This window comes from Elephantulus edwardii, unplaced genomic scaffold, assembly GCF_000299155.1.
Source record: "Elephantulus edwardii isolate Elephantulus edwardi_28Jun2011 unplaced genomic scaffold, EleEdw1.0 scaffold00021, whole genome shotgun sequence".
NCBI lineage: Eukaryota > Metazoa > Chordata > Mammalia > Macroscelidea > Macroscelididae > Elephantulus > Elephantulus edwardii.
In genome coordinates this window covers 21,416,847-21,428,420 of record NW_006399771.1, presented here as the reverse complement: position 1 = coordinate 21,428,420, position 11,574 = coordinate 21,416,847, and the positions used below count along the sequence as shown (strand labels likewise).

Below are 11,574 nucleotides of genomic sequence, written 5' to 3'. Positions count from 1 at the left end.
TGGTCTTCGCAATCACTTGTTATGCCTCAGAGAGTTGGACAATGACCAGGGAGGATAGAAAGAGAACTGATGCCTTTGAACTGTGGTGCTGGAGAAGAGTATTGAGAATATCATGGACTGTTAGGAAAACAAACAGATTCATCCTGGTAAGGGCTAAACTTGGTGGTTCCTTGGAGGCAAGGATTCTAAGGCTCTGTCTAACATACTTTGGACATGTTGTAAGGAGAGACTGGTCCTTGGAGAAGGACATCAGGCTTGCGAGGGTGGAGGGACAGCGCAGGATGGGAAGGCACTCTATGATAGGGACTGATTCAGTGACTGGGGTAATTCAGATGGCAGTGTCAGAGACAGTGCTATTGGCACAGGAAAGAGCAGAGTTTAGGGCTGTTGTCCAGAGGGTCGCTATGAGTCGCAAGCGACTCGATGGCACATAAGAACTACAACAAACCTGAAACCTTCTCCTATTGAATATCAATTCCATGAAGTCAAGAGCCTGGCTTGTCATTTTCATTATTCTTTCCTTGATTCTAGAATGAGGCTATCCGAAATAATAAGCACTTAAATAATTTTCAATGAAAGCATTAATGACTGCTACTATGGAGCCAGGGATCTCTGATAGCCGAGTAGGTAAGTAGTTGTGCTGCAAACCAAAGACGGGTGGTTTGAATCTGAAGGAAAATGGGCAATCTCCTCAGTGCAATATACAATCACTCAAAAGCCACTGGATGGTCAACTATTAGTTGATTCTGGCTCAATAACAATAAGTGAGTTAGTTGATGAGTAGGCTAGTTAGTAAAGACTCTGGTGGCACACTGTTTAAGTGTTACAACTCATCTTGTTGTTGTTTTATATCATCAAGTCAGAACCAACCTATAGCTGACCCTCCAGTGGGTTTCAAAGTCATTATATCATAGGGGAGAAGACTATCTATCTTCCTCCCATGGAGGTAGATTCAAACTGCATGCTTTGGTTTGGCCACATAACTCCTCACCACTAAGCCACCAGAGCTGCCACAGCTCATAGCAACCCAACAAACAACAAACTGAAACCTTGTCCTATACTGCATGATCTTCACAATCTCCACCACGCTCAAGACCATTACTACAGTGAGTATGTGAATCCATCTGGTTGAGGGTTAGCCCCTCTTCCATTAACCCTCTCTATCTTTCCAAGTATGATGCATTTTACAGGAACTGACCCCTCATAATAACATGCCCAAAGTATATGAAACAAAGTTTCACCGTTCCTGTTTTTAAGGAACACCCTAGTTGCACTTTCTGCAAGACAAGTTTGTTTGCCTTTTTGGTAGTACACCGGGTACTCAACACCCTTTATCAACAACACAATTCAGTGACATGCATTCTGAATGTCTAACATTAAGATGGATGCAACTGAAAATACCATAGCTTGGCAGGCATACCCTAATTTTTAACCTGGCCTCCTTGTCCTTTAGCATTTTGGAGAGGTTCTTGAAAAAGCGGGTTGTTTGAATGAAACACGTTTTGGTTTCTTAACTGCTATTACCACATGTGTTGATTATGGATCCAAGTATAATTAAATAATTGATAATTACAATCTTTTCCCCACCTATCATGACATATATTAGACCTATTGATCTGATAGTGAGGATTTTTCTTCTCTTGATGTTGAGATGTAATCCACATTAAAGTCTTTGATTTTCGTCAGATCAATGTACTTCACATCTTTTTTTCACTTTCTGTAAGCAAAGCCATGTCATCTGAATAATTCAACGTGTTGATGAGTCTACCACCAGTCCTGATGACATATTGTTCTTCACATAGTCCAGCTTTTCGAATGATTTGCTCAGCATACAGAATGAACGGGTATGGAGAAAAGATACAATCCTAGCACACACTTTTCCTGATTTTAAGACATGCTGTTTTCCCACTTTCAGATCACACAAGTGCTATGAATACCTTTAGCATGAGCACAGTTTAGTGTTCTGGGATTCCCAATTTTCTCAATTTAGCCATCATGTATTATGAATCACACAAGGGCATTTGCATGTTCAATAAAACACAAGTATCATCTTTCTGATATTCTCTGCTTTCAGTCAAGATCTGTCTGACATCAACAATGATATCCCTTATGTCACAGCCTCTTCTGAATCCAGCTTGAATTTTTGGAAGTTCCCTGTCAATTTACTGTTCCAGCCACTTTTGCATAATTTTCATCAAAATTTTCCATGTATCTCATATTAATGAGATTTTTAATAACTTCTGCACTCTGTTGGATCACATTTTTTTTAATGGGAGTATATACGGCTCTCTTCCAGTCAGTTGGTGAGGTAGCTCTCTTACAAATTCCTTGGCATTGGCTAGTATACCTGTTGAGGCCTCTATTTGTTTGCTGAAATACCTCAATTGGTTTTCATCAATAACTGGAACATTATTTTTTTCCAAAGCATTCAGAGTGCAACTTGAGCTTCTTTCATTACAATTGGTTCCTGAAATGGTTCCATATCAGCCATTTCTTTTGGGTAATTCTTCTGACGTTTCCTGCATCATTCAAGATGTTGCCAATATAATCCTTCAGTAATGCAACTTGAGACTTGAATTTGTTCTTAAGTTCTTTCAACTGGAGACATGCTGAGGTTATTCTTCTCTTTTGATTTTCTAACTACAGTTTTTTTAAACATCTCATTAGTAGCCATATTTTACTGTATTAGTCTTCTATCACTATTTTTATACAAAGACATTCCACTGTAGTAAAAAGAAAAAGAGCCATGTTTTGCCTTCTCAAGCTATTCTTTGAAGTCTTCTATTCACTCTCTTATTTCAGCATTTCTTCCCTTTGTTTTGGCTTATTATATTTTAGAACAAGTGCGGGAGTCCTTTCTAACATACAGTGTGGTCTTCTGTCCCTATTTGTCTTTGTAATAACTTTTTCTTTCTTCATGGCATCCTACAACACATTTGGTCTTCTGTCATTAGAATTCAATAGATCAGATTTATTTTTGAGATGGTTTCAAAATTCATTCGGGATAGACTCAAGATCTTATGTTGGCTCTCATGGACTTGCTTTTATTTTCTTCAACCAGTTTATACTTTCACATCAGTAATTGAAGGTATGTTCCACAGTCAGCCTCTGGCCTAATTTTGATTATTGCTAGTGAGCTTTTCTAGAAGTTTTCACCTCTTCCCACAGGTGAAATTCATGTGTAGAGGTGTCCCTTGTGTTTGTAAAACACTGCAATTAATCATTGATTGTACAAAATTCTATCATATGATCACCAGCCTTATTTCAGCCATATTTTAGACAAAGCCAGTTTGTCTTCTATTTTCAACTGTTGCAATCCAATGACCAATTATTATTATTGCATCTTGGCTGCATGTTCAATCAATTTCAAACTGAAAAGTTTTTTATTGTTGTTGTTGTTATTAGGTGCTGTCAAGCCAAGTAGAGCTCACAGAGACCCAATGAACAACATATTTGAACCCTGTACAATCCTGTGTCATCCTCATGCTTCCTGACACACAAGAGACCATGGTAGCAGTCAGCATGTCAATCCACTTGGTTGAGGGCTTGTTAGTAGAAGTCCTCAATTTCTTCACCTTTCACTTCAGGAGGTTGATGCGTATATTTGAGTAGTTGTATTAACAGATCTTCCTTGTATGCATATGGATAATATCTTATCACTCAACAGCACTTCACTTAAGGATAAGTCCTAAAATGTTCTTTTTGACTAGGAATGCAACACCATTATTCTTTTTGTCATTCCTGGCATAGTAGATCATATGATTATCTGAATAAAATTGGTCAACACTAGTCCATCTCAGCTCATTTATGCCTACCATGTTGATCATTATGTGTTATTCCCCCTCTACTTTTGACAATTTCCCCATTTTCTATGTTCCAAATATTAATGAATGTTTGCAGCTGTTTCTAGTGCCTTTCAACCTTAGGGGCTCCTCTTCTGACACTATATCCAACAATGTTCTGTTATTCATAGCATTTTAAAAGACCTTTTAGTGAATGGTCAGTCTTGCTTCTGTCTGAGTCTAGAGGGTCTGCTAAAACCTGTCCACCAAGGGTGACCCTGCTAGTATTTGAAATACAGATTTCCAAATCCATAACACACAAGTCACCACAGTATAGCAAACTGACAGCTAAATGCAACACAGAAAGAAGTTCAGACAGACAGCTAGACAGCAGTTAAGAACCTGTGCAATGATGATGATAATCAGAAAACAGATATAGATGATAGTTTTTACATTCAACAGTTTAAAAATAAAGATGAGGAAGTACCTCAATGAGTGGATGCAGTATCAAATAAGGAGGTCAGAAGAACACACACCCTTAAACAACATAATACAGACATTCTGAACAGTTTGCTACATGGCATAGGAATCCAGGAAGAAGACAGAAGTGGTAGAAGTATCCAAAACATCAGGAAAATGTACAATATCTGTCCTTGTCCTCCATGCTAAACTTGCACAATTAGAGGAGTGACTTTTGCTCCCCCACACATCATATCACTCACTAGTAGTTCACACCCCACTGGCCTCCCCCCAAACATGCCCAGCTCTCTACCTCGGGCCATGCCTTCGAATGGATGCCTTCGAATTGTGGCGCTGGAGAAGAGTCTTAAATATACCATGGATTGCCAAGTAAACAAATCTGTCTGTCTTGGAGAGGGTGAAATCACTTTTCTCCTTAGAGGCTAGGATTCTGAAGCTCTACCCCACTTAGGTTGGGCATGTGGCCAGGAGAGGTTGGTTCTTGGAGAAGGACATCATGCTCAGAAGTATGGACAGATAGCACAGGAGAGGAAATACCTGGATGAGATTAATTGATACAGTAACCGGGGCAATGGGGAATGGTGTGTCAGTATTAGTGAGACTGGCTCAGGACAGGAAAGGACTCAGAACTGCTGTACATAGGGTTGCTATACATTGCAGACAACTCAATGGCTCATAACAACAATAACATACTATGACAGGTTTGGAAGCAGGAATGGCATCCATTTCTTAAACAACATGCCTCCAGAAATGCTATGAAATTTGATAAATGACAATAGTTGTAGAAAGGCTTCAGGCCTTTTGTTCATAGGGTTGCTACGAGTTGTGTTTGACTCAAAGGCAATCAACAAGTATAGGTATATAATGTTTAGGTTGAAAAAACTTTCAGTAGCTTTTTATTTTGTTTTTTCTCATTTCTAATCTTTTTAAAAAGGATAAAGCAGTGGCTATCCATTTTGAACCTCAATTCAGTTCTAGATGTGTCCTATTGTGGATTTGAAGAAAAAAATTGCTGGTACATTATACCTGTTGTTATTGTTGTTAGGTGCCATTAGGTCGAGTACAATTTATAGCAATCCTATGAACGACAGATCAGTAGATGATATTATACATATTTATATAAATTGTTGTATCCCATTGAGTTAGAAACAACCCATAGCTTGCCCTCTAATAGGTTTTCAGAGACAGCAACTTGCATGTGGGAAGATCTTTCACCTACAGAGAAGCTGGTAAATTCAAACTGCATTTGAAAATATATGAAGGATGGGTAATCTCCTCTTGTGATATTATTGCCCCTGAAAATCCACTAGAGGGTCAGCTATGGGTGAGTTTCAACTTGCTGATACACAACATACACAGATTTAGATATAGATAGATAGAGATATACATATAGAGATAGAGATACAGAGATAAAGATAGAGATACACACACACACACACACACACATTCATATAAGTGTAAATAAGCAAAAATTTTTACCACTGGACCAACAGGAAACATGATGGATGCATTAAAGATTGAAGTTGTCAACTATTTAATTTTACTTGGATTCACAATCAACACTGAAGGTAATAGAAATTAAGAATTCAAATGATATGTTGCATTGGAAAACTGCTATCAAGAACCACTTCAAATTACTTTAAAAAGCAAGGATGTCAATTTAAAGAACAAGACACACTGATCAAGCATGGTCTTATCAATTACTTTCTATGCATCTGAAAGTTAGACAATGATTAAGAATGACAGAAGAATCATCGATGCCTTTGAGCTGTGTTGGTAGAGAAAAGTATTGAATATCCCATGAACTGACAAAAGAACATTCAAGTCTAATTTGGAGGAAGTGCATCCACGGTGCTCCTTAGAGTTAAACTTACTTTGGACATGCTGTCAAGAGGGGTCAGTCCTCAGAAAAGGATATCACACTGGGAAAAGTGGAGGGTCAGAGAAGGAGAGGAAGACTCCCAGTAAGATACATCGATCAGCATAGTGACTGTAACAATGGGCTCAAGTTTCCAAAGACTGGGAGCTCTGGTGGTAGAGTGGTAAGGAATTGAGCTGACAACCCAAAGGTATGCAGTTCTAATCCATCAGCTAATCCATGGTAGTAAGATTGAAAGCCTCCTCATATGTGATTTATAGCCTCTGAAAACTCTTCTGGAGTGTCCACTATAAGTTGGTTCTAACTCAATTGCACATAACAACATATCAGGGAGCATGAAGATGGTCAAGGATAGGGCAAGGTTCAGAACCTATGTTCAGAGTGTTGCTATTGTTGTTATGCTGCAAGCTATAGGCAACTCAATGGCACCTAACAACAGCAACAATATATTTATCATTTTTTTCTTACATATAGAAAGTGAGGAGGACCTGAAACGCTTACTGCAGAAGGTCAAGCACTGCAGCCTTCAATGTGGACCGAATCTCAAAAACAAGTAAACAAAGGTTCTAACCACTGGGCCAATTGGCAGCATCAGGACAGATGGTGAAAATATTGAGATTGTTAACACCTTTAGATTGCTTGGCTCCACAATCAACACTCTTGGCACCAGCAGCCAGGAAATTAAAAAATTAATTGCATTGGAAAAGCCTGTCAGAGACCTCTCCAAAGTACTGAAGAGCAGTGATGTCAGTCTGGAAACTAAGGTGCGCATGAAATAGCCCATAGTCTTTCCAATCACTTTCTATGGTGTTGGAGAAGAGTACTGAATATACCATGGACTCCTAAGAGAACAAACAGGGTCATCCTGGAGAGGGTGAAACCAGGTTGTTCCTTGGAGGCAAGGATTCTGAAGCTTCATCTGATATATTTTGGATATGTTGCAAGGAGGGACCAATCCTAGGAGGGGTACATCATGCTTGGAAGAGTGGAGAGACAGCACAGGAGAGGAAGACCCTCAATGAGATGGATTGATTCACCGACTGAGGTAATAGAGGTAGGTGTGTTGGAGACAAAAAGATTGGCGCAGGATAGAGCAGGATTTATGGCTGTTGTACACAGGGTCGCTATGAGTCACAGGCAACTTGATGGCACATAACAACAACAACAGAAAGCGTTAAGTAAGTATAATCATCAAACTTCTCTGAAAAGACATTACTTTGTTAGAAAGCTAATGAAAATAAGAACCACATATCTAAGCACTCTCTTCTTTATGCCCAGTAGGATCATGCACTAGGGAGCTCTGGTGGACAAGTGGTGAGGAATTGCACTGGCAACCCAAAGGCAAACAGTTTGAATCCACCAGACACTGAAATAAAGATGGGCAATTCCTCCAGTGTGATTTATTGCCTCTGAAAACCCACTGGCAGGTCAGCTAGGAGTCATTTCTGACTCGATAGTACATAACAACAAACAACAATATCATGCACTGTGTTTGCAAGTGTTTGTTTAAAAAATCAATCCTGACTTTTCTTGTGTGCCTAGAAAACCTCATATGATTTTCTAAATTCATTTTATTCTTTGTTAGTATATTTATATCTAATATTAAATAGGTACTCATGCCCATGGGTAGCACAAATATTTAAGAGATTGCTGCTAACCAAATGTTTATGGTTCAAATTCTAGGAAGAAATATTTGGCAATATACAGTGGATCCAATACTCTTAGTTACTGAAATTCTATGGACATAGTATCACTGACATTCCCGGGGTTGGTATGAGTTGGACTCCATTCAACAGCAACTGATAGTGAATACTAAATAAAAGCAACATATTTAAAAAAATAAAGTCTCTCAAGACAAAGCAGAAGACACTCTTGGAACAATGGCAGTTTCAGAACAGAACAGGGGTGCTTCACTGTCATTCTCCACAACTCTCCTCCACGCACTCACTCTCCAACTCCTGTATCCAGATGTATGCAAAGTTCTGATACAGCTGTCAGTAGAGCCCCTTCCCTATCCCAGCTACACACCCAGCAAGGCCAGTCTCCTGTACCCGGTAGATACAGACTTTCAGGCTTTGTCCAGAGCACTTGCACAAGGTTTCAATTTAATTGGCTTTATGCAAATTTAACTACAGTTTTTATGAGGACTGTGTGAAATGTAATATTGTATTCACACAATATCCTATTGCATAACATTCTATTTTACTGAATGAACCATGTATGTTAGGTCACACATACTTGCATATTATATGCAACTACTTTATTTTATCTCTATTATTGTTAGGTGCTGTCCAGTCTATTTCAACTCAGAGTGACCCCATATGACCCAGCAGAAGTGCCCTTCAGGATTTTCTAGGCTGTGATCTTTACAGGACCACATCCTCATAGCCTCTGCATTCAAATCACCAACTTTTTCAGTTATCAGCCAAGAGCCTTTGTTCTATTAAAGTTCTTAAATGCCATTAGTATTTTAGAAAGTCTCATACATTACCATTTTTTCCACCATGTTTCTTGGAAACTGCTGACATGTGATATTTGACTTCATCTTCTCTGCATTTCTATGCTGATATTCTTGTTTGTGTTTACTCGTTGGTGTTGGCAGATGTTCAGGTATTATATTCTGATACTAGAAGCAAAATAAAATGATACATATAAATGTAGATACACATGAAACAGACAAAATCACTATTCATACTTGTTATTGTTATGTATCAAGTCAGAACCAACCAATAGCTGACCCTTCAGTGGATTTTCAGAGGCAGTTAATCGCATGAGAAGAGATTGCCCATTCTTCTCCTGCTTATTCACAGTTGTTGTTAAGTGCTGTCGAGTTGTAGGCAACTCATAGAGATCCTGTGAACAAAAGTCCTCAACACTTGTATGACTTTCATCCTTTCTCATGGTTCACAGGGTTTCCTGTGCAAGCTATTATGGAAGTGGATGTCACTCCTGCTTCCAAGCTTGTTTTAATCAGGGAGCGCCACCAAACACTATCCACAATGGGTAATCATTAACGCATGTGACACATCAGTGTCACAGTGCTTATCTTCACAGCAACCACAAGTTAGCTCTATACAGCAAGTGGACACATCAGGGCTATACCACCTAGGAGAATGTTTGAACAAAACCATGAATGAAAAACAGGCCTGGGGGCAGCAGATTAGAAGTCACTCACCTTTGGCTTGGTTCCATCACTTTCTCTCCACTAGGCCAACTGATCTCTATCTATGTTGGTGTTATTGTTGTTAATTAAGTGCCCTCGAGTTGTAGGCGACTCATAGCAACCCTATAAATGAAAGTCCTCAACACTTTTCTGACTTTTCATCCTTTCTCCAGGTTCATAGGGTTTCTGGAGGCAAGCTATTATGGAAGTGGATGCCACTCCTGCTTCCAAGCTTGTTTTAATCAGGGAGCTCCACCAAACCCTGTCCACCATGGGTAAACATTACCACATTTGAAACATCAGTGTAGCCAGTTTATTATTTACCTTAGCATTTATACCTAAGGAACAGATCCATAAATTTGTGTTCTAAATAGAAGTGGTATTTTAAACTTAGAGTAGGAATAGCACCATTGACTCACTAAAGCAGATAAACTACTAAGAACAGGTACTTGTCTAAAACAGCTGTAAGGCTGCACCTTGTTCATCAGCTGAGTATCAGCTCTAGTTTCTAAAAGAAATTGAGAGGAAAAATGACTGTACTTTTCTCAGAAGTGTGAGATAGGAATTATTATTTTCTACCCCAGAAGAACTCTATTGATAATCCTTTCTTACAGAATTTTCATGGGAGTTAGTGAACATCAATACTGATGGAGCCTACTGGGTAGGAAGTTGTGCTCCCAACCCAAAGGGGATTGGTTCAAATTCACCAGCTGCTTCACAGGAGTAGAATGAGCTATCTCCACCCTCTGCAGTTTACAGCCTCTGAAAACTTGCTGGAAGGTGAACCATGAGTTTATTTTGACTCTATGGCAATGAATTGTTTTAACTGCTGTTGAATGTTGAGAAGCACTGTTTCCTTCTAAAATACTGAAATATTCTACATTCATATACTATTTGTCATGGGTAGAAAAGAAAACATCTACTAAGAGTACTAAGGAACTACAAACGCACTCATACATTGTGGTGGATAGAGAAAGACATACTCCAGGAGCATAACAAAGCCATTCTAACTGTCTGAAGTGTTCAGAATATCCTAGAGATTAGCTCCTAGGAAAAAATGAGACAAAGATTCAAGGCAAAATCTGTGGCAAGATACCAATGAAGGTACTATTAATGGAAATGTATGCAAAATGAGACTGAAGCAAACATCAAGACAGCTACAGGAAACAGATTCATAAAGACAAATGAGCAAGCACTGAGCAATACATTTTTTTTTACTCTTAATGTGAAAAGAGACACCAGATTTTGTTTGAAGACATCACAGGGAGACACCATGGGATAAGTGCATGCATATCCTGGAGATATTACAAGTTTGGTTCCAGACTACTGCAATAAAGCAAATATCAGAATAAAGAAAGTAACAAGAATTTTGCTGAAAGGGAATAGTTTGCTATCAGTCACTCTGCAGAAGAAAAATGAGGTTGCTTACTCACATCAAGATTTGAAGCCTCAAAAATGCACTGGAAGAATCTGTTCTCGAAATCAATGTATTCAAATTTTGTCAATAAGCTAGTATTTTTAGAAAACCACAGACAAGCCATCAAAGGGTCTCCGTAGGCTAGAATAAATGGTGAGGTTAAGTACATACAAAAATCACCTTTTATACTATGGTAAATGTGTAATATATATCTCTCTCTCACTGCCATCCACTCACAACTGACCCTCCAAGGCGTTTTCAGAGGCAGTGCATTATACAGGATGAGACTGCCTAACTTTCTTTGTTCCATGAAGTAGCAGGTGGATTCAAATAAGAAGTCTTTGGGATGGCAGCACACTTTATTCACCAGGCCACCAGAGCTCCCTGTGTAAAAGCTTTATAAAAAATTAAAAGATTGCAAGAATTATCAAAATGTGACACAGGGACACAACATAAGGCTGAGCTTACTGGAAAAATGACACTGGGAGACTTATTCAATGCAGCATTGCCACAAACCTTCAATTTCTAAACGGCAATATTTGTAAATCACAATAAAACAAGGTATGCCTATAAAATTATTAACGTCATAAACACAAAAGCTGCTATGATTGGAAGCAACTCCATAGCAACTATTTATTATAATCCTAGTCGCCCAAAGTATGAATCTGTTTACAATATACAGTCTGACATTGTTACACTAGTAGGATCTAGGCTAATATTCTGTATTTTTAAAATGACTGAACTCCATTCTATGATATTCATGTTCTTGACCAATTTTATAAGAAATTGTTAAAATTCATTCCTTTTCAGTTTACTGACTCATTTTGAGGGGGAAAATGCAAAACAAAGTAAA

The 11,574-nt window shown here is 38.6% G+C and overlaps 1 protein-coding gene across 1 annotated transcript in view; it reads right to left on the bottom strand.

The window, feature by feature from the left end:
• The window catches only part of CAPS2 (calcyphosine 2), a 60,109-nt gene extending 51,414 nt beyond the window's left edge, over positions 1-8,695 (bottom strand). The window contains exon 1 of the mRNA XM_006882562.1: positions 8,633-8,695. Within this exon, the coding sequence (XP_006882624.1) occupies positions 8,633-8,686 (54 nt within the window). The 5' untranslated portion in view covers positions 8,687-8,695. The remainder of the gene's footprint in view (positions 1-8,632) is intronic.
• Positions 8,696-11,574: the final 2,879 nt, after the last annotated feature.